At 47.1% G+C, this 24,416-nt stretch overlaps 1 protein-coding gene across 3 annotated transcripts in view; it reads right to left on the bottom strand.

Moving 5' to 3' along the window:
* Positions 1–24,416, bottom strand: part of tsnare1 (T-SNARE Domain Containing 1) — a 155,118-nt gene that overhangs the window by 12,293 nt on the left and 118,409 nt on the right. For 2 of the 3 annotated variants that reach the window (XM_028975440.1, XM_028975444.1), the window contains one exon: positions 24,125–24,207. In XM_028975440.1, the coding sequence (XP_028831273.1) occupies positions 24,125–24,207 (83 nt within the window). Of the gene's footprint in view, positions 1–4,641; positions 4,753–24,124; positions 24,208–24,416 lie in introns of all 3 variants that reach the window. The other variant, XM_028975443.1, reaches the window with a different exon arrangement.

Here is a 24,416-nt window from a genome sequence, read left to right as displayed (position 1 = left end):
ATTTCTATAGAATATTGAGTTTACAAACTAAGAGCCCTGATAAGGCTTAGACTTGTCAGTGAAGAGCATGCTCAGAGATTGTTAGGTGCTAGACTAAGAAAAATTATAATAATTATAATAATATATAAAAATAATAATGATTATAAACATTATAATAATTATAATAATGTGTTTTTTATTTGTATACATTTGCCAAAACCTCAAGTAAACGTTTTTTCACGTTGTCATTATGGGGTGTTGTGAGTAGAATTCTGAGGGGAAATTTTTTTTTAGCAATTTTTGAATAAGCGTGTAACATAACAGAAATGTGGAAGAAGCGATGCGCTGTGAATACTTTCCGGATGCACTGTATTGACAACACTACAGTGCAAAACAAGTTAAGTAATGTCATTTCAATAAATTAAAAATGCTGTCTTTGTCCGAGGGCAGTGGTGGCCTAGCGGGGCAGTGGTGGACTAGCAGTTAAGGAAGCTGCCCTGTAATCAGAAGGTTGTGGATTTTACTCGAAGTATTATAGATCAGCTTTTAAATGCATTTGTCATGCATTGTTCCTCTGTTAACCCAAAATGTAGGAATATGTCATACAACCACAATTTAACTCTGACCTCCAAATTAATTTAACTTTTACACTCCAGAGCGCTCTTGAACTGGTTAAGTGGTTAATTTTTCAGTAGGACAACAGCCCTAAGCATACAAAATATCAAAGGAGTGGCTTCAGGACAACTGTGAATGTCTTTGGAGATGTATGTGCACCGACACTTCCCATCCAGCCTGATCTAGCTTCAGATGCAAAGATCTGGCCGAGCTTGTGGCATCATATTTAAAATGACTTGAGGCTGTAATTGATGCCAAAGGTGAATCGACAAAGTATTGAGCAAAAGCTGTTTATACTTATGTGAATACTTATGCCTTACAATTAATATCATTATGGAGTGTTGTTGGTATAATTCTGAAGACAAAAAATAATTTATACAATTTTAGAATAAGGCTCTAACATAAGTAATGTGATGTGAATTCTTCTGGATGCACTGAATGATTGTCGACTGAAAATCAAAAGATGCCCCTAAATGCACATAAAACAACAGAAATGTCCTTAATGAGTACATATCTAAATAAAATGTGTTTAATTGTACAGCATTATTAGAATTACTTTTTGAATATGTAGAAGGAAAAAATACAATATTCTGCAGAATAACACAATGATAAGACTGATACACCTATAAACATGAATATCCGAGTAGAAATTCAAATTGTTCATCTGCTCCAATAAAACTGATAAAAATACAGACAGTGGGACGACTGCACAGCCCTAGTCCCCACAGCATCAGGGGACACATATTTATCTGTTACCAACCAATCTCATGCCTATTTAGTCATTTTAATCCAAATGATGAGTTGTTATTTTTTATTTTACTTATGTGCAGTTATTAATTATTTAGGAAGGGTGGTGTGTAAATCTACCTGGCACACTCTTCATAAGACAGACCACCATTCTGAAACAGACTTCATCCATCTTCATTATTAGCAATTAAACACAAAGGGTTGTTGTTCTTAGCGGCTGACATTCACATTGAATGCTTTCTTCTGCCTAAAATGATGATGTAAAAATGTGAGGGCAACCCTGGTAACATAATTTCAAAAAATAAGTGCCAGGGAGCAGTTATGGTGTTATTTAGTGCTCTATAAAGAGCCAGGCTATTGATTTGAGAGGTGAGATGGCTCCCCAGTTATTTCAGTCATTCCAATTCTCATTAAACTGATATATTATTGCCTGCCCGTGCCACTCTCCACCACTTCCTGTCACCACCTCATATCACTCCTCTTTCTCGGCTATTATTTTCTTTCTTCTCCCTTTATTCTCCCACTGTCAATATCCCCTCATTCACTTTCAGGCTTTTGCTTTGTCCCTGGGGCCCTTTTGTGTTTTCTCCCTTGTCTTTTCAGTTCATTTCTTCTGCTTCTGTAAATTGACTCAAATGGTCTTCTTACACAGGACACATGAGTTCTATTAGGTCATGGAAAAAAAGAGATAGAATCAGTGCAACAGAATCCACAATGTTTACAGAAGTCAAATATTTGCCATAAAATCTCAAAGTTCCAGATTTTTTCGTTTGTTTGTTTTCTATGCTTCCCTTTGCAGCAGGAATAGCCACAGGCTTAGGCCAAAGTCTCCTGTGGAATATTTCCAGAGAGTTCTCTAAGCCTGCTGTCACCTTATTTTTCCTGCATTGCTCCCCTTTCCTATTTACCACCTACCTTCTTCCAGTGTATATCCTGCAGGATTGCTCACAGATATCCCATCTCACCATGGCCAAGCATCCCTCTAATCTCCGGAAGCAAATATCCATTTCCCACTTGTCCCAAACAATGCTGCAGGTGAGCTACCAGTGATGCTGTGTGTGTGTGTGTGTGTGTGTGTTTAGGGACACTTTCATGACAATTGATTTCATAAGAACCTCAAAGTAACTCTGCAATTAATTAGTGATTCATTCTGTACAAAGTTATTGTGACTAAATTTCAAAATAAAAAAATATATATATTGATACATTAAAATATGAGCTTTATCATTTAAGAGATACCATACCCTTGATTTGTAGTCTTGTTTACCTAATTACTAGAGGTGGGGGAGAAAATCGATTCAAATCAATATTTTACGTGCTGATATTGTATCGATAGAGGGACACCAAATATTGATATTTTTTATATTTGGTTCACTGGATGGTGCTATTGAATGTTTTATTTAGTGAGATCAGCAGATGTGAGAGTCAGTGTGTAACTACATTTACATTTACAGAATTTATCAGATGCCCTTACAATCAGTAGTTACAGGGACAGTCCCCCCCTGGAGCAACTTAGTGTTAAGTGTCTTGCTCAGGGACACGATGGTAGTAAGCGGGATTCGAACCTGGGTCTTCTAACCCATAGGCGAGTGTGTTACCCACTAGGCTACTACCACCCCTTTGACTACTCCTGTAGATGGCGCTGTACAGTTGGGTGCCATAATTAGTGCTTGGCTTTTCATGCAGAGTGAAATCACCAAAAACTACAGACCTACGATTGTCATTTCGGAAACCTGTTCAACATGTTAAAATGCCCGGTAGTATGAATGTGCAATCTGTATTGAACCATTCTGATTACACATGGTGCATCGGCCACCAAATATTGCTTATGAAGGTATGCAGATCTTTTGGTGCTGCTTTCAGTCAGACCCCATAAGATGTTTTCTTTATTTACATTTATGGCATTTAGGGTACTCTTAGGATACTCTTTAGGACAGTCCCCCTGGAGACACTCAGGGTTAAGTTAACTTGCTCAGGGACACAACAAAGTTGGGTTTGAACCTGGGACTTTGTGGTCTTTGTGGCCATCACTACATTTTATGTGCTTGGTGTGTGAATTATGCTTTGAGTAGGTTTTGTGTTTCGGATGATTAGTGAAAATTCTGCATCTTACATGGATATACAACGTGCATAGTCTATACATGTTTAATACATGGCTGCGCTGCTTCTAGTTTTACCAAGCACTGGATAGTTATTTGTAATATTCATATTACAATACTAACAGCACTTAAAATCACTTGGTTCTTTCCAAGCACATTTAACATATTTAAATATCATCTGAGTAGCTTGCTATGAACTTGATTTGTGAGTGCTGGTGAACCAAAGACTGTTTGACTGACAATTTCCCACTATAAAAAGACGGCGTTAGAAGATGTAATCACCGAGGTTCAAATCTGTTACACTCTCATCAGTAAAGAGGCACTTAATTAAAGATTGGTATCTGGTTTCACTTTACTTTTTAGAGAGAGGGGGAGATGTGGGCGGGGTAGGGGAGGCAGATCGAAGGAGTGAGTCTGGATGGAGAGAGGAGGTCAGGAGAGGAAAAAGACACGAGGGAAAGTTGGAGTGTTTAATCACTGAGATAGTGAGGAAGAGCAGTAAGCTGCTCTTCTGAGGAAGTGGCATGTGAAATTAGAGAGTATAGGAGATTCACTGTTATCTTAGCTAAAAAAAGAAGGAAGAGATGTTTGATATATGCTGGGTAAAGAATGATATTAACTGCTCATATGTCTGAGCAGACAACACCGGCTCACTAACCCTTAAAAGACTTCACTCCATTAAAGGGTTTCCAATTCTAAAAATATCCAATAAAAAGTAAATAAATAATTTTCAACAGAGATTCATTAATTAATTACTGAATCATTGAAAGGGCATCAATTAACTATTCATGTATAAAAGTGTACATAAGGGCAAAAATAATCAAATGTGGAGCATCCTGTTCAACATCAGTTGTTTGTTTCACAGAATTCATAAAAGTAGCCATAAGCAATCCAGCCCTTCGCTTCCCTGACGTGTTCTGTAGACACAACATGGGCGACAGACAGGGAGAGCCATCTCCTCCCGGTTGTCAGTGCCTACATGCAGTGCTTATCACACGGAATGCAAAAAATGCATATCACTTCTGGAATCAGCTTCTTTTTTTCACTAACTACATATTACATTACTCCATTGATGCAACAGAAGAAAAACGAAACATCTTAGTTTGGATCCACCAAAACAAATACAACAATCCGATTATAGTATCTGTGGAATCTTTTACACTGGTGGAGTCAAACATGACCACACCCGTATCTTACAGTACCTTGGGTGCTTGCACTCATTTCCCGGCGGAGACAGCAATGATGATGATGATGAGGGTTAGGGCTAGCACGCCCGCCAGCAAGAGATAGCACTTCCTCTTCCTTAGCTGTCTCTGCAAAGAAAAAGATTTTTAGCCTGACCAATCCCTTTTCTCAGCTCACTTGTGTTTGGATGATACTGTAAAATGTCTGCATGAGAAATTTGAATTGATTAAAGGGTCTTTCAGTAATGCTCTATGTTCCTGCAGGAATATCCATAATGTTCTCAGTATGTGCTGAATTACACATAATCTCACTGTCTGATTAAAAACTGGATATGCATGAATATGCATGTGAATATACAGTGAGTAGTAATGGGCTAGTAATGGAGTTTGTCAGTGTAAATCAATTTTTGTTTGTTTTTGGAAACATGAAATCTGGAGATCTTTTGGCCTGTTTTTGACTGTAATCTACAGATGAAGAACATTATTGCATTTACAGGTTAAAGATGCAAAAAAAGTGCAATATTTATTGTTACATAGAAAGCATTAAAAGTTATACATTTTACTATTTCATGATAAATATTAACTTGACTTGACCCAACAGAAGATAAAAGAGCACCGAAAAGAGAAAAAAAGAGGAACCAGAGGTTCACAAATCTACAATATATTGTGTTAACAAATTGTGGAACAGTCTAAAAAATAATGGCATTGGGGCATGAAACAGGCAGCTTGCACATCTGGAATAGGGTTGTAGTAGCCTAGTGGGTAACACACTCGTCTATGAACCAGAAGACCCGGGTTCGAATCCCACTTACTACCATTGTGTCCCTGAGCAAGGCACTTAACCCTAAGTTGCTCCAGGGGGGGACTGTCCCTGTAACTACTGATTGTAAGTCGCTCTGGATAAGGGCGTCTGATAAATGCTGTAAATGAATAGCATCATCATCGCTAAAGGGTATCTTAGAGCATCAAATGCTCCATCCCAGACAATGCCTTTTTCTGGCAAGGTCTTTTCAGAAAGACAAAGCTATACTGCATGACTTGTAGTAAAGTGAAGGTGTTGATCTGATATTTTGTGCATCATCATAAAACACAGCAAAGACCAAGGACATTTGAGCAGCTAAAACCTCTAAATAGAATGGACAGAATACAAAATGATAAAAATACATTTTCAGTGTAAATGTATGCTGAGGACTGTGAAACAGAGAGGAAACCTCCACTGTTCCCCACGCAGGATCTCCTGCCTCACTGGCAACATTTAGTCTTGTTGGCCCAGACTTTCCCCATTGCAGCCATCGACAGTCGAAATAACGTCACAATGCGTGTGAATCAGTAGAAATGAAATTGAATAGAGTGCGGCGATGAGTGCTCCAGCATGTTTATACACATTTCTTTTCCGGCTTGTCACTTTGGGCACTGCTGATGTCCCGGGAGCGTCAGGGCACAGAATCTATGTTGTTTTCAAAATGCTTTTCTTCTTTTTTTTCACACTACAAAGGCATGGAGAACATCAGCGAACAGCGGAGCTGGTCTGCACTCTTTAAATCCTGCCTTTCTTCAAAGTGCACAGAGCAATTCATCTCCTTATCTGCAACTCAAAACAGGCTTTCTATGCGGAGGGAGAGAGCGAGGAGAGGGGGGAGAGAGGGAAGCGAGGGGAGGAGAAGCAGAAGAAGAAAAAAAAAAACTGCTGTCGAGTAATTTTCCGTTTAAACGTTCCACTCCACAACAATTTGCATAAGCAGCTCTGCGTCTGTGATAAGAAGATTGGTAATTTTCAAAGGCTCTGTGGGGATTGAGAATTAAAAGGCAGCCTCTGCTATCTACTCTCTTGCAGCTGGTCACCACAGATTCCTCGGCTTCTCTCGTACATTCCCTGCTAAACTGCGCCTGGTAACTTTCTCCCTCTCTGCCTCCCTCTCTCAATTTCTCACTCACATGCCGCTCCCATCAGCAGGGAAATGCAGGGAAATAAACAAGGAAGGACAAAAAAAGCTTGGGTTTAACAATGGAACTGTTGCTTTTTCTGGACGGAGAGGTGGAAGCACAAACACACACTCACCAGTGTTTATCACACACTATTAGTAAAAAGTTTGGACGTACCTACTTTGTGGTGGTCATGGAGACTAGAATTGAAGAATCCAATGTATTTAGTAATTTTTTTAAGTATGTTTTTTTATGTAATGTTGTCAAAAAATGACCAATCAATGGTAAAAGTTAGTATCAATTTCAATATCAAGCACTGGAAATCAAACGATGTGGACAAACCCGTTTGTCACTCTCAAAGCGAGCAGCACAACGCATTTAGGAAAAGCATCTGGAAGGCAATCACTCCGAATTTTACACAGTTTCGAGAGGAAAGTAAAGTAGCTGTTGAAATGTAATATGAATATTTTAACTGCCACTGTCAAGCAAATAAGTTAACTTTATGAATAGCTCTGTCTTCGCTTCTCTCTCCGTGTTTTACAATTACACTGAACAAAAACGCTTGTTTTTGCTCCCATTTTTCATGAGCTGAAACATTTTCTACACACACAAAAGACCCATTAATCTCAATTATTGTTCACAAATCTGTCTAAATCGGTGCTATTGAGCAGTTCACCTTTGCCAAGACAATCCATCCCACCTCACAGGTGCTGATTAGCCAGCATGAATATTAAAATTCCTCCTCTCAGTTACTCTGGTGAACCAATCACAAAATATATCGAAGTATGGAATGAAGGAACATTAAGAGGCTGCTTTGTTCTTTAATAACAGTGATGACTGATCACTAGGCAAGTGACTAACAAGACTCAAACTGAGAAGCTAGACAAACGGGTCTGAGCATCTCCATCACAGCTGTCCACTACTGTAGACTGAGCACTTGTGGCCACCATATCCTGCAACATATCCTGGTTTGATGACCAAATCAAGTGGATGGTTTGGCACATCTTCCCTGTTCTGAAATGCAGCATTCAACTAAAGAACACTTCATTCAAACCATATTCTCTGATGAGAGTGTCAAATCCATGTTCAAATCCAAGCATAAATGCCACAGAGCATCTGTGGGTTGTTCTGGTATAACAAGTACTCACAAATTAAAGAATATAATCTGGGATCTGATGGATGGTTTATTTATGATAGAATATGTGCTTTACTGTTCATATGTCCTTAATTGCGCTGATGAATTATGTTTCAAAGTTGTGATTGTTCATCTGAATGGATTTAGCCATAAACTTTAACCATATCAACACTAACTCTCTCTAACAAACACACAGTAGATCAGTCACACAGGGGGAACTCTGGGGAACTTGTTTTTGACCTGGGTAATGTTAGCAGTTCTGTATTCGACATTAATAGAACTTCACTGGATTTTCTCTTACTCATTAAACAGAAAACAAGAATCTCCACTTTATGTATGTCAGTGGACTTACACACACATGTTGGCTACAGCCAATAAATAAAAAAAATGCAATATAATACAGCCGCTCTTCCACTCACTGCGCCTTTGACTGCATGCAACATTTCAAAATTAAAATGACAAATTACAAAAATGTATTATACATTAATAAAACGCCTTTCATCTTGGGGTCAAACTTCATGTGTAAATCCATGTACGTCAAACACTTTCACACTTGTGAAAGGCGTACATAATAGGGTTAGGGTTTTATTTTGAAATGTTGCATACCGTTAAAAGCGCGGCGAGTGGAAGAGCGGAAAGGGGGAGGAATGTTTACTTCTTCCTTGGGGGGGCATAACAGAAAATAATTCAGAAGCACTGCTCTAAATGAACGGTTGTACCTCATTTTAAAACCGAACAATTTATCTTCCTTTTGCTATGGTTAGTCAGATTTCAGAGTCTGCTAACACCAATGCTGAATTTTTTTCTCTGCTATTAACCCATCACCCTTGGTGAGCAGTGGCCAGTCATGACAGGCGCCCGGGGAGCAGTGCGTAGGGACAGTAGTTCGCTCAGTGGCACCTCAGTGACACCTTGGCGGATCTGGATTCGAACCGGCAACCTTCTGATTACGGGGCCGCTTCCTTAACCACTAGGCCACCACTGCCCCAGGGAGGTCAGGGAGGCTGACTCTGTCATTGACTCTCTTATTCCTTCCCCAACCCAAGGACACTTGATACACACACGTACTGATGCACGCACCCTTCACCCTTCACCCTGCACCTCCACCTGCTTCGAACCCCCAGCATGAACTGGTGGGTCTGTGTGAGCGCCTTTTGGTAGAAGAACCGGAATGATGGTCGTTTATGCGTGATTACTGCTGCAAATGACTTTTACTTTTTATGTTGTATAGTGCGCTTATGTTCCTGAGGTGTTTTTTTATTTTCCTCCTCTATCCTATTGTTACCCCGCCTGCTTTTCTGATCTGATCACCTATGTGATACTGTGTTGTGTATGTGTATGATTGGATTGATGGCCAGACTTTTTGGTAGTACTTGTTTCTATTGACGTGGTATATTGCAGCAGCAATAAAGGGTTCTCATCATCCATCATCATCTTCATGGCTAATGTTAAAGAACACCTCTGTCTGACAGAGATCCATGAGGCATGTCATACTGTGAGCACCATGAGCCAATGGGCCATGGTTTTTAACATCACTCTGCATTTTCAGATGGCCCATTCGATATGCATAATTGAGCTAACAGAGAACCTCCCTTTTGCATTATCCCAGAGTGTCACTTAAGACTCACTGTGCTCAAGAAAGCCTTTTTTGTCAATGCCACACAGGAATCTATTTCTCCACATGTTCCTCTAGTTAATGTGGGATCAAGAATCCCATGAATGGACATAGCTACTGCAAAATAAAAACAAAAGCACTCTACTGTAATTTTTTTTTTTTACATAATCTGACATTACACATAGTTGTTTATTGAGGGAGGACTTTACTTGCCAGCTCATTTTCTTGAAGGCACCAACACAGAAAAAAAAGAAGAGGGAAGAGGGACAGTTTAGAGGGACAGTTTAAACTGCAGTGTGCAGTGGGTGGATCTAACACCTACACACGTGGACAAAATTGTTGGTACCCTTCAGTCAATGAAAGAAAAACTCAAAATGGTCACAAAAATAACTTGAATCTGACAAAAGTAATAATAAAGAAAAATTCTATGAAATTTAACTAATAAAAGTCAGACATTGCTTTTCAACCATGCTTGAACAGAATTATTTTAAAAAATAAACTCATGAAACAGGCCTAGACAAAAATGATGGTACCCCTAGAAAAGACTGAAAATAATGTGACCAAAGGGACATGTTAATCCAAGGTGAGTCCACTAATTAGCATCACAGGTGTCTACAATCTTGTAGTGGTCAGTGGACCTATATATAGGGCTCCAGGTAGTCACTGTGTTGTTTGGTGACATGGTGTGTACCACACTCAACATGGACCAGAGGAAGCGAAGGAAAGAAAATTATAGACAAGCATGTCAAAGGTAAAGGCTATAAGACCATCTTGAAGCAGCTTGATGTTCCTGTGACTACAGTTGCACATATTATTCAGAAATTTAAGATCCATGTGACTGTAGCCAACCTCCCTGGACGTGGCCGCAGGAGGAAAATTGATGACAAATCAAAGAGACGGATAATACGAATGGTAACAAAAGAGCCCAGAAAAACTTCTAAAGAGATCCAAGGTGAACTTCAAGCTCAAGGAACATCAGTGTCATATCGCACCATCCGTCTGTCACGCGAACCGGGACCAGAACGAAAGATACTTGTAGGAGGAAACGAGAGACCTCAGTGCGGTGGGACGCAGGGAGGCAGGTAAGTTCCTCCGCGTTAATCTGCGAACGGGGACGGCGCGAGCCGCAACACCACACTGATGTTGTCGTTCGCGTATTAAGACACAAGACAGGGCAGGACAGGGTGACAGGAAGGAGTTCGGGTATCGGGAGAACAGAGAGGACAGGTACGGTCTTACTGGGAGCGGGTTTTCGGAGCCGAGTCGAATGGCGTGCGTCATTCAATGACTGAGCAATTGGCAGCTGCTCTCCAGCCTAATATATAGGAGTCACGTTACCTCGTTTCCGTGTTACTCCCGGTCACATGATGGAATCATGTGACAGTACCCCCCCCCTCCAGGGCCGACCCCCGACGGCCCCGGAGTGGCGGCGGTACGCTGCCGGTACTCAGCCACCAGAGACGGGTCCAGGATGAAACGACTCGGGATCCAAGACCGTTCTTCTGGTCCATAGCCGGTCCAATGCACCAGGTACTGGACCCCCCGACCTCTGCGGCGAGAGGCAATAATGCGCTCCACAGTGTAGGCGGGTCCCCCGTCGACAATGCGTGGTGGTGGCGGATCCGGAGCAGGAGGATGAAGCGAGGATCGGAAAAAGGGTTTGAGTTTGCTGACATGGAAGACTGGATGAACACGGATGGCAGGAGGGAGTTGGAGACGGTATGTGAGAGGGTTGATCCGACTGAGGATCCGGAATGGTCCGATGTATCGAGGGGACAGTTTGTGTGACTCAGTCCTGAGACGTAGGTCTTTGGTGGACAGCCACACCCGCTGTCCCACTCGGAAGTGCAGTCGACGAGGGTGCCGGCGATCGTGCTGGGTGGACATCCTTCGGGAGGCGATGAGGAGGGCCGACCGCGCAGATTTCCAGGCCTTTCGGCAACCGCGGATCATCTGACGGGCCGAGGGGACCCCGCCTGCAGGCACCTGGTGCGTGAAGATGGGGGGCTGATATCCATGGCAGATCTCAAAGGGACTATGGCCGGTGGCGGAGGAGACTTGCAGGTTGTGGGCCAGCTCTGCCCACAGGAGAAACCCGGGCCAGGTGTTGTCTGGGCCAGGATCGGATGCCTGGGCTGCCCGGACCTTCGTCTCGAGGGACCACCGGAGAGGGCCTAGGATGCGATGAGGAGGAAGAACGGGTTCGGGGTCAGAGGATGGTGAGTCTGGGGCGTGTTGACGGGAAAGAGCATCGGCCTTTTGATTTTTGGACCCGGGACGGTAGGAGAGTTGGAAGTTGAATTGCTCGAAAAATAATGCCCACCTCGCCTGGCGGGGATTCAGTTGTTTGGTAGCCTTGATTGAGATGAGGTTTTGGTGATCGGTCCAGACCAGAAAGGGGGTGTCACTGCCTTGCAGCCAGTGCCGCCACTCCTCGAGGGCCCACCTGACTGCCAGCAGCTCACGGTCCCCCACCCCGTATCGCCGCTGTGCAGGGGTGAACTTCCGCGAGAAGAAGCAACACGGGTGCAATTTCCGGTCCGGACCGCGTTGAGAGAGGACGGCGCCAGCACCCACCTCTGACGCGTCCACTTCTACCACAAACGGAAGGGTAGGGTCTGGGTGTTGAAGAATGGGGGCAGTGGTGAAATGCCGACACAAAGATTTAAATGCTTGAATGGCCTCCGGGGTTAGGCGAAACGGACCTGGTGACGGTTTGGTGAGAGCAGTGAGGGGTGCTGCGACCGTACTGTAGCCACGGATGAAGCGACGATAGAAATTTGCAAACCCAAGAAACCGTTGCAGTTGCTTCAGCGTCGTGGGTAGGGGCCACGACGCCACTGCTTCTAGCTTCTTGGGCTCCATGGCCACACCCTGGGACGAGATGGTAAAACCCAGGAACGTGGTGGAGCGCTGGTGGAAGGCGCATTTTTCCAGCTTACAGTACAGTCGGTGGGCGAGCAATCTCTTTAGTACTGCCCTCACGTGTTGAATATGGGATTCGAGAGTGGGGGAGTAAATAAGTACGTCGTCCAGGTAGGCATACACCCACCGTCCCAGCATGTCCTGGAGAGTATCATTTATGAACTGCTGGAAGACGGCGGGTGCGTTGCATAGACCGAATGGAATTACGAGGGATTCAAAATGACCAGTGGGGGTGATGAAGGCAGTTTTCCACTCGTCGCCCTCCCGGATACGAATCAGGTTGTAGGCAGACCGGAGATCCAGCTTCGTGAAGTATTTGGCTCCCGAGAGGGCGTCCAGGGCGGTGTTGGTGAGGGGTAACGGTGTTCGATTTTTGATGGTGATTTTATTGAGTCCCCGATAGTCCACGCACGGGCGCAGGCCACCATCCTTCTTGGTCACGAAGAAGAACCCTGCCGCGGCCGGGGAGGTCGATGGGCGGATGGTGCCGTTTTGAAGCGCCTCTGCCACAAACCGCTCCATGGCCAATTGCTCTGCCTTGGAGAGGGAGTAGAGATGTCCTTTCGGAGGAGTGGTTCCCGGCAGCAGGTCAATGGCCATGTCGCCTGGTCGATGGGGAGGCAGCTGGGCGGCTTTGGCTGCACTGAAGACGGTGGCTAGGTCATGGTAACAAGAGGGGATGTTGTCTAACACTGGAGGACTTGGTTCTGGGTTCGTGGAGACAGACGAGGAGGGTTGTGGCAGAAGGCAATGGTGATGGCAGTGCGCTCCCCACTCCAACACCATGCCCGACGACCAGGAGAGATGGGGTTCATGTAGTGACAACCAGGGGAACCCGAGGAGGAGTGGTGAGGTGATAATCTTGGTCACCAGAAATTGGATTTTCTCCACATGGGAGTCCAGCCGGAGTTGCAGAGGGACCGTACGGTGAATGATGGGTCCTGCGGAGATAGGATGACCATCCACGGAGGTGATCGTGAGCGGACTTGGGAGGAGTTCCAGGGGAATGTGATGTTGTCGGATGAAGGAGTGGTCTATGAAATTTCCAGCCGCCCCGGAGTCCACAAAGGCTGTGGTGGAGATGCTTCGCTGATTACATTCCAGGACGGCTGGGAGAGTGAGTCGGGAGGTCGGTGGCATCAGATGTGGAGGAAGGGGCCTAGATGGCCGCGCCGTGCTGATCTGCTGGGTGTCCCGTCTCCCCGGACGAATAGGGCAGGTCAGGCGGATGTGTGAGGGGGAAGCGCAGTATGCACACAAACCCTCCCGAAAACGCCGTTGCTTCTCTTCAGGCGTGAGGGTTGTCCGTCCCAGCTGCATGGGTTCCCCCCTATGTTCTGGAGGAGTGACGGTGGGCTGAGGTGGTGATATCGGAGGTCGAGGGGTCTGATGCAGGGTCGGAGTGGGGGCCGCAGTTTTCGGGAGTGCCAGCAGGTGGCGATCAATCCGCATAGCGAGTTGTATGAGGGCCTCATACGTTGCTGGCATCTCCCGACTGACCATCTCACCCCGAATTCGTGGGGCCAGTCCCTCATAGTACATCATCCGGAGGGCGTGGTCGCCCAGCGGAGTCTTTGCAGCCAGGGTCCGGAATCTGGCGGTAAACTGGCTGACCGATGAGGTACCCTGGCGCAGATGGTAAAGCTGTGACGCGATGTCTTCCACACCGTCCGGATGACAGAAGGTGATTTTTAATTCCTCCACGAATTCGGCATACGAGAGGGATGCAGAACTTGGGGAATTAATTCGCGCAGCCGCCCACTCTGCGGCGGTACCACCGAGCCGGGTTAGGAGTAAGGCAATTCGGGACCGGGCACTGGGGTAGCGGCTAGGCTGTAGCTCGAAAATCAACGAGAGAGCGGTGAGGAGCACCTCGCCGCTCCCCTCGGTCCCGTTCCAGCGCTCCGGGAGCGGCAAACTGGGTTCGGGAACCGCGGGGGGGCGAGGGCTCTGCGCCACGCTCGCCGCTTCATGGTCTCGGTGCGCGGCGGTCACTTCCTGAACGCGCTGCCGCAGTAAGCGAACCTCCTGCGACAGACTTCCAAAAAGATTCTCCTGCCGCGCTATCCGATCGCACAAAGCAGCGAGTTGTGAAGCGCGTAATTCGGGCTCAGTCATTCTGTCACGCGAACCGGGACCAGAACGAAAGATACTTGTAGGAGGAAACGAGAGACCTCAGTGCGGTGGGACGCAGGGAGGCAGGTAAGTTCCTCCGCGTTAATCTGCGAACGTGGACGGCGCGAGCCGCAACACCACACTGATGTTGTCGTTCGCGTATTAAGACACAAGACAGGGCAGGACAGGGTGACAGGAAGGAGTTCGGGTATCGGGAGAACAGAGAGGACAGGTACGGTCTTACTGGGAGCGGGTTTTCGGAGCCAAGTCGAATGGCGTGCGTCATTCAATGACTGAGCAATTGGCAGCTGCTCTCCAGCCTAATATATAGGAGTCACGTTACCTCGTTTCCGTGTTACTCCCGGTCACATGATGGAATCATGTGACACCGTCGTTGTTTGAGCCAAAGTGGACTTCATGGGAGACCACCAAGGTGGACAGCATTGTTGAAAACAAATCATAAAAAAGCCAGACTGGAATTTGCCAAACTACATGTGGACAAGCCACAAAGATTCTGGGAGAATGTCCTATGGACAGAATGAACTTTTTGCCAAGGCACATCAGCTCTATGTTCACAGACGGAAAAATGAAGCATATCGAGAAAAGAACACCGTCCCTTCTGTGAAACATGGAGAAGGCTCTGTTATGTTCTGGGGCTGCTTTGCTGCATCTGGCACAGGGAGTCTTGAATCTGTGCAGGGTACAATGAAATCTCAAGACTATCAAGGGATTCTAGAGAGAAATGTGCTGGCCAGTGTCAGAAAGCTTGGTCTCAGTTGCAGGTCAACAGGACAATGACCCAAAACACACAGCTAAAAACACCCAAGAATGGCTAAGAGGAAAACACTGGACTATTCTAAAGTGGTCTTCTATGAGCCTTGACCTCAATCCTTTTGAGCATCTTTGGAAAGAGCTGAAACATGCAGTCTGGAAAAGGCACCCTTCAAACCTGAGACAACTGGAGCAGTTTGCTCATGAGGAGTGGGCCAAAATACCTTCTGAGAAGCGCAGAAGTCTCATTGACTGTTACAGGAATCGTTTGATTGCAGTGATTGCCTCAAAAGGTTGTGCAACAAAATATTAAGTTAGGGGTACCATCATTTTTGTCCAGGCCTGTTTCATTTTTTAATATTTTTAAATAATTCTGTTGAAGCATGGTTGAAAATCAATGTCTGACTTTCATTGGTTAAACTTCATAGAATTTTTATTTATTATTACTTTTGTCAGATTAAAGTTATTTCTGTGACCATTGTGAGTTTTCTTTCATTGACTGAAGGGTACCAACAATTTTGTCCACGTGTGTATAATACAGATATGTGCAGTAGATATAAACTATATCTGCATTATCTGGTCATTATTGAATTCTCTGCAGCATACTGGATTTTTAACCCTTTAGTGGTTTTCAAATGGCCTGTGGTCTGTGCCACCCACTGGAAACTTTGCCTTTGCAAAAAGAATCAGCATTTACCTTGGCTGACATGAGAAATGTCTTTATAGCTCTCCAATAGTGCAGTGAGATGATTACTGTAACAACATTATTTCCCCTTTATCTAATCTGTTCAGAAAATTGTAAGACCATAAAATAAATAATGTGTTACTGTGTGACTGTGCTCGTAATCGGCTTATGCACAATTTACATAAAATTCCCGGCCCCAGTCTGTGTGATTACGATGCTTGAAAAGCACAGTGATTAAATACGAACTGTTGGCTCTGTGCTACATCCTGGAGCGAGCGTGGTCACACCAGAACTCTTTTTGTTTTGATTGGAAGATGGTGTAGAATCTCAGTATAGTTTGTTAGGAGGAAACAAACACACACACTCACTTTGATAATGATTGTGTAGCACCTCACAGTTCGGTAGGGCAGCAGGCACTGGACCAGCTACAGAGATCCTCAATAACGTCTATCTTTATCAAGCCTGAGTCTAACCACAGCTTGCCCTACATTAGTAAACATTAGTAAACGTGCCAGTAGACACAGATACAAACACACCACACAGTGACCCTGGAGTAAAGGCCTACAGTAACTATTACTAACAACTATTAAGTACAGCACGTAGTCCCATTCAAAAAAAATTCAAATAATGCCGTGACTTTCTCTCAGACTTGGGATAAAGAGAAGTGCTTTAGTCTTAAGACAGCTCCACACAGACATGCATCACACCAACTGAGACCTTGTGCTGGAAAGATAGGATGTCCTGCAATAAATAAATACATTTAGATGTGACAGCTTTATTTTCTGATGTAAATATTAGTATTTGTTGACTGTCCATCAAATGCAGTAATTAAAAGTGATAATAGAGTCAGTCAAAAAGTGTGATATTCAGCCTTGTTAAAAGTACATGTTGGGGTATTTATACTCTCCCCCCCCCACACACACACACACACACACACACACACACACTCCTACTAAAAAACATTGTACTACACACAGCATTTGTAGCAGAAGACAGATTATGCATTGTCATGGTTAGCCCATTTGTTGGCATGCTGATTTTTGACTCTTGGTCGCATATATCTGGTCGGGCTGTATTTTGGAATGTACTTCATCTCATCTCCCATGAGTGAAAAATTCAAAATGAAAAAACCTTTCTCCGCACTAGTATGTTTAAATCCTAATAATTTGTACAGTGGGTCAATATTTATTGTGTAGGTGACTCTCTCTTTCTATTTTGTCTCTATGTCACCTAAGTATTTCCATCTCTGATGCACTCCCTCTTTTTCTTTTCTTGCTCGCTCTATTGCTCACTCCCTCCCTCTCAGACTGGATTGGCGGAGTGCTAAATTGCATGGTGTGAGGGTGGTCACAGATGAGCTCTTCTTCAGATAATGAAATGACAATTAATCTGAAAGCTGCTTCCTGTCTCTGTGACTCTTCTCTGAAAGGATGTGAGGCCCTCAGAGGGGGTGGGGGAGGATGGAGGTCTTGCCCAGGGAAGTCACATTGTTCTCAGTCTGACGGTGCAGGTCATAAAACTGAGCTAATGTACTAAAGCTTAATTCAAAGGCAGGAACCACAGACCTTTGGATAGGGTTAATGACAAAAGAACAAACCTGGATTAATACACAGACACATAAAACAAGCATCTTGTACACCTACAGTGGGTAGAATAAGTATTGAACACATAACCAGTTCAAGTAAATATATATTTAACATGACATGACTTTCTCACCATATGTTGGTAACCACAAATGGCCATAAAGTTGTGAAGTAAAATTACATTTTTCTATGAAACGCATTTATTTTTATGAAAATTTTATTATCATTCTTCCACACAAACAGCCTCCAGTCTTTCTGAAAGTTTTTTGGGCCCATCCTATTAACTCTGAGCTTTAGTTCTTCCCATATATTTTCAATAGGATTCGTCTCAGGTGATTGTCATTGTGATACACTGCAGCACAGCAAACAATGCACACAATGAAATGTTCTTCTGCTTTTAACCATCAATCTTAGTAAGCAGTGGGCAGCCATGACAGGCGCCCGGGGAGCAGTGTGTGGGGACGGTGCTTTGATCAGTAGCACCTTGGCAGATCGCGATTCGAACTGGCAACCTTCTAATTGCAGTGCTGCTTCCTTAACTGCTAGGCCACCACTGCCCCACCAACCACTGGTTGGGCCATTCCAGAACTGAAAATGTACCTGGCTGTGTGTTTGGTATCTTGTCTAGCTGAAACGCCCAACCTCAGTTCATCATCTGTCTTAGTAAATTTTTCAATTCGTCCTTCCTTCAATCAAGTGCTTAAGGCCTCTAATGAACAAGCCAAAGGCAATGGCAAGGTAAAACAGTGATCTAGGAAGGCCCCTTAAGAGGAACCAGGGTTCAGAAATTGGAATCCTTTCTTGTCCTTGGTTCTTCATACCACAGTCCTAGTGAAGTGTAATCCAGGAAATGCTGACATAGTGAGATTGTTGTTGTCCAGTTTTATATTTTTATGTTTGCGGAAGTCCACTGAGGTAGTATATTAGAGTTCTAGGCAGGTATCAGCAGATGACTTGGGTAATATGGAAATCCGTGGAGGTCAACTCTCTTTAGTAAGTTAACCAGAATTATAATGGTGAGGGTAAAATGGTGAGGGTAAAATATTTTCAGAGGCACTAACCACTGCAGCACTACTAATGAGTGAAAGTGAAGTGATTGTCATTGTGATACACAGCATAGCACATGGTGACACAACAAAATGTGTCCTCTGCTTTTAACCATCACCCTTGGTGAGCAGCGGGCAGCCATGACAGGCGCCTGGGGAACAGTGTGTGGGGACGGTGCTTTGCTCAGTGGCACCTTGGCGGATTGGGATCCAAACGGCAACCTTCTGATTACAGGGCCGCTTCCTTAACTGCTAGGCCACCACTGCTTACTTATAGTAAGTGGATTGGAGCTTGACTGTGTACATATGATTTTAGCCTGGATTGAATACATTTAAAACTCTATTAAGCAAATGCTCTGTTTCCAGCAGTAATTTTATATATACATATACCAGTATACCAGTTTGGACACACTAACTCATTTATGTGTCTTGCTTTTTTTTATATTACAGAACAAAACTGAAGACACAAGACCATGAAAAAACACATTATGTGTCACGACTACGGACTTACGGGGGAAGGAAGCGCAGAGGTCTGACATACTGGGAAGGGGTTTTTATTAACAAACAAAGAAATACAAATAAAGACTGGCGCGGTGGCCGAAAACGATTTAAACTTAAATAAAGAACATAAACAAACCCGTAGGCGTGTGGCGATTGCCAGAACTCAAAACACATAACACTAAACAAGGTCAAGTTCGTGCATAGAGTTCACGAAAATGCCAGCGACCCCGAACGGGCGGAACCTTCCGGCATTTATGGGGCGTCAGGATTAAAGTCAGGTGTGGAGGCCAGCTGCAGGCAATCCTGACAGAGCCCCCCCTCCAAGGGCTACGTCCTCGGAGCCCCAACAGTACCATCAGTGGAGGCGGCGGGGCGGACGGCGGCAACCACAGGGCTCCTGCCCTGCTGTATCCTCCCCTTGGAGGACCCGGTCCCTCGGGCTGGCTCCCCGGCGTGGTCAGGCGTGGCGGCCCCGGTCCCTCGGGCTGGCTCCCCGGCGTGGTCAGGCGTGGCGGCCCCGGTCCCTCGGGCTGGCTCCCCGGCGTGGTCAGGCGTGGCGGCCCCGGTCCCTCGGGCTGGCTCCCCGGCGTGGTCAGGCGTGGCGGCCCCGGTCCCTCGGGCTGGCTCCCCGGCGTGGTCAGGCGTGGCGGCCCCGGTCCCTCGGGCTGGCTCCCCGGCGTGGTCAGGCGTGGGCGGCCCCCGGACCCTCGGCCTGGCTCCCCGGCGTGGTCCCGCTTGGCGGCCCCGGACCCTCGGCCTGGCTCCCGGCGTGGTCCCGCTTGGCGGCCCCGGACCCTCGGCCTGGCTTCCCCGGCGTGGTCCCGCTTGGCGGCCCCGGACCCTCGGCCTGGCTCCCCGGCGTGGTCCCGCTTGGCGGCCCCGGACCCTCGGCCTGGCTCTTCTCCGGCGTGGTCCCGCTTGGCGGCCCCGGACCCTCGGCCTGGCTCTCCGGCGTGGTCCCGCTTGGCGGCCCCGGACCCTCGGCCTGGCTCCCCGGCGTGGTCCCGCTTGGCGGCCCGGCCCCTCGGCCTGGGCTCCCCGGCGTGGTCCCCGCTTGGGCGGCCCCGGACCCTCCGACCCTGGCTCCCCGGCGTGGTCCCGCTTGGCGGCCCCGGACCCTCGGCCTGGCCTTCCCCGGCGTGGTCCCCTTGCGGCCCCGGACCCTCGGCCTGGCTCCCCGGCGTGTTCCCGCATTGCGGGCCCCGTACCCTCTGCCTGGCTCCCCGGCGTGGTCCCGCATGGCGGCCCCGGACCCTCGTGCCTGGCTCCCCGGCGTGGTCCCGCATGACGGCCCCGGACTCCCGTACCTGCACACAATAATCAGGCCGATCCATCTGGGTACGTGTGGGCCCTGTCTCCACATGTCCCCTCTGACACATCTTGTGTCACCCCCTGCACCGCGCAGGGAGATTGTCCCAGAGCCTCCGGCGACTGTTCCAGGCAACCCAGGCTGGTGCCTTCTGGGACTATGCAGCCCCTCTCGCTGCCCGGCCCTGGTGCCAAGGGGGGGGCATTGCCAGACCATCCCGGCTAGCCCTTCTGCGTCCGTTGGGACAAGCAGGCCCTCTTCCTGCCTGTCCCAGCTGGGTCCTCATGCCTACCCGGGGGCTCTATGGCGCTCCACCCCTCTGGAGGCAGACGCAGGCCCATGCCTGCCCCGCCCTCCTCACTGGCTACCGGAGGACCCAGCTCCATCGCTTCCCCACCTCCCCTCCCCTCAGGAGGAGTCCCCAACCCGAACTGCACCCCCCCAAAAAATTCTTTGGGGGAGCACCCCCCCCGGCTGGACTTAGGGGTACCTTGGGGCTTGTCCACCTTGCCTTGGACCAGCACATTCGGGTCAGGAACCTCCTCCCTGGGGTTCGGCTCCGCGGCTGGGTCGCCATCTGGTGGACACAAAGAGGGGAACTGGGGGCGACATACGGACACATATGCCACACAGACACACACAGACAGAGACAGACAGAAGAGAGGGTCGTCTGGCTCCCTCTCTGGGCTCTCTGGGACCTCCTCAGGGGGCACAGCCAGGATCTCGGGAGGAGCGACCTTCTCGTCGCCCACCAGTGCTGGGTCTTCTTGCCCCGGATCCTGACTGGCACTGGATGTGGTGGAGGGGCAGAGTTCGATCCCTGGCTCAGGCCGATCAAACTCCGCCCTCAGTCTCTGTTGGAAGTCCCGAAAACTCCTGTCTGTCTCTCCCTGCTGCCAGAGGGTTGTGCTCCAGCCCCATGCTGATCCAGTCAGACACGTGAGGATGGTAGTGATCTCGTCTGTGTCTGCTGCCCCACTGAAGGGTCCCGGGACAATTGGGCGGTCCCACACGGGGCTGGGCACGTCGCTGGAGATGGTGGTAGGTGTGTGGTGTGGAGGGGGGTGGACGTCTTCTCCAGCAGGTGTGGACGCTGGTGCTGCGCTGCCATTTTGCTGGGGAACGTCCGGGCAGAGGGAATGCGGGTCGGCGACTGGAGCAGGAATGGAGGATTCCCTGCGAGGCAGTCCCGGCAGCGCAGTTGCTGGCTGGCGACCTCCCGTCGCCCTCTTCCACCAGCTTTCCTCACACTGCTGGGAGGGACGTGGGTCTCCACGGACCTCGTGACGCTCCTGGATGGGCGCGATGGGCGGAGCCATCCCGGCACCGACTGCCCAAACGGCGTCATCCTGGTCGTCGTCCGTGTCAACCTCGTACCCCCGGAAGTCACATGGGTCATCACGGACGCCGCGATGATCTCGGACGCGCACGCTGGGCGGAGCCATCCCGGCACCGACCGCCCACCGAAAATCCACGTCATCATCGCTTTCGTCATCCGTGTCCTCCCACCGGTGACTCCAAGGGTCGTCCACCCTGCGGACATCCTGGACCCATGGCGCGATAAGCTCCCATGGGCAGTACTCTGGCCATTCGGGCTGGAGGCTGCCCACCTCCTCGCTGGAGGAACGCCGCCGTTGTTGTTGCCGCTTCTCACCCCCCTGGAAGTGACGTGGGTCCCCACGGACCTTGCGACGATCGCAGACTGGCGCGATGGGCGGAGCCCAACTCTCGTCTCCCGTGCTCTCGTCGTCGTCCGTGTCGTCCCAGTCCACGGGGAGCCTTGCCAGCAGAGCGCAGAGTTCTTGGCTCGACATGCCGAAGATCGTGGGGGTCGCATCTTCTGCGCTCGCTGCCCACGTCACTTCCTCGCTGCTGCCGACGCCAACGTCCTCGCTCCGCCCACTCACCCGCCGACGTTGTCGCTTCCGGGTTTCGCGGAGTTTCCCGGGGGTGACGTCATCACGCGGCGCCGCGTACCACGGCTTCTCGGGGAGAAAACGCTCCACCAGAACGGGCGGCGCGTCTCTCCCCTGGCGTCCGCGTTCGCCGCGCCGGGCTGCGTCCTTCGCGGCGTTTCTTCTCCTCTGTTTTCCACCTCTGCGCTTTTGGGTGGGTCGCTGGCATTCTGTCACGACTACGGACTTACGGGGGAAGGAAGCGCAGAGGTCTGACATACTGGGAAGGGGTTTTTATTAACAAACAAAGAAATACAAATAAAGACTGGCGCGGTGGCCGAAAACGATTTAAACTTAAATAAAGAACATAAACAAACCCGTAGGCGTGTGGCGATTGCCAGAACTCAAAACACATAACACTAAACAAGGTCAAGTTCGTGCATAGAGTTCACGAAAATGCCAGCGACCCCGAACGGGCGGAACCTTCCGGCATTTATGGGGCGTCAGGATTAAAGTCAGGTGTGGAGGCCAGCTGCAGGCAATCCTGACATTATGGGTTATTTAATAAACCAAAAAATATCAAACAAGGCAGAGGGTTTGTGACTCTCTAAGCAGGGAGTCTTTCTGTGATTGCAGCATTTCCCACTCTTGGATTCTCTTCACCACCTTAAGTTGGACAACGGAGATGGAATGACTTTCTTATCATTCACTCATGTTAATCTTCATCTTGTGAAGAGGAGTTTGATGATGACAATAGTGAACAAAGCAGCCATGAAGGTAAAATAGGCCACTTTGAAAAACAGATTCATCAAACATACTTCACAAAAATTGCTCCCATGAATAATATCTGTGTAATCTGAATACAGTGTCTTATTACCTAAGCAAATTTCTGGTGCCATATGGAAGCTTTGGGCTAATCACTCAAATGCTTGTCAATTATAAAGACCTTATTAAAATGCAGTCATTAAATGATGATTTGATACACAGTTCTGCTGTCCCCTGTTACTCTTCCAGTCTGTCACGACTACGGACTTACGGGGGAAGGAAGCGCAGAGGTCTGACATACTGGGAAGGGGTTTTATTATACAATAAACAAAGAAATACAAATAAACAATGGCGAGATGGCCAAAAACAGTTTAACATAAATCAAGAACTGAAACAAACCCGTAGGCGTGTGGCGATTGCCAGAACTCAAAACACATAAAACTAAACAAGGTCAAGTTCGTGCATAGAGTTCACGAAAATGCCAGCGACCCCGAACGGGCGGAAACTTCCGGCATTTATGGGGCGTCAGGATTAAAGTCAGGTGTGGAGGCCAGCTGCAGGCAATCCTGACACAGTCATCACCTGCTAGTGTAGTGAGTAACATTTTGTCACATTTGCTGGCATGCATCAATAGCATGAAGTGGACAAAAGTACAGAAATGAACAATAGCAACATAGGTTTCCACAAAGAGCCAGGAATCCTGTTTAGCATACAAAAATTGTAACACATTTTAGGTGTATATGATGTACTTGTTAGACACTTTGAAATGCTTGTAAACCAGAAGACTTCAAAGTCACAGGTTCAAACCCCACTTACTACCATTGTGTTCCTGTGCTCTGGATAAGGGTGTCTGGGGTGTCTATAAATGTAAACGTATTATTGTAATAGACATAACCATAGACATGATTCACTTCATAATATGTTGACTTTGCTGTAGCGAATCCATGTCATTACCAAAAATCTTCACCACCACAGATAAACACACTTCCACTACACTTGTCTTAGTTTTTTATCTTTTTAATTATGTAAATCCTGGTCACCTTTGTGCAAACAAAAACCTCATATTATAGTGCTTTGAAAACAGGGCTCTGAACTAAGGTAAGGTTAGAAAGATAATATTCTCCTTGAGTGAAGTTATACAGTGGGACAGTAATGCAATACTTGTATAATTACAGAAGCAATAATGTATTTCAAAGCAAGTTACACAGCACATACAAAAAAACTTTATACTACCTGGTATTGACTGGCCTTGGCCAGTTCTTGATTTGCTACGTCCACGTGTGATGATGTTGTCTGAATGTACTCCTCAATGCTATCTGAAGAAACATAAGAAACAGATTATTTCAGGGCCATCACATTTATCCACTGAATCCTTTTGAAAGTTCCTGTCTTGGAAACCTAACAGCAAAAGAGTGAATACATATTAATTCACAAATTTGCAGTACCTTCAACACGGGGTCATCAACAATATTGATGACCCCTACATACCCAATCAAAGTAATTCAGAACTTCAGAAGTCTAAAAC

Source organism: Denticeps clupeoides, chromosome 4 (assembly GCF_900700375.1).
Source record: "Denticeps clupeoides chromosome 4, fDenClu1.1, whole genome shotgun sequence".
In the NCBI taxonomy this organism is placed as follows: domain Eukaryota; kingdom Metazoa; phylum Chordata; class Actinopteri; order Clupeiformes; family Denticipitidae; genus Denticeps; species Denticeps clupeoides.
The sequence above is the reverse complement of the archived record's forward strand: the minus strand, read 5'-3'. Positions and strand labels throughout refer to the sequence as shown.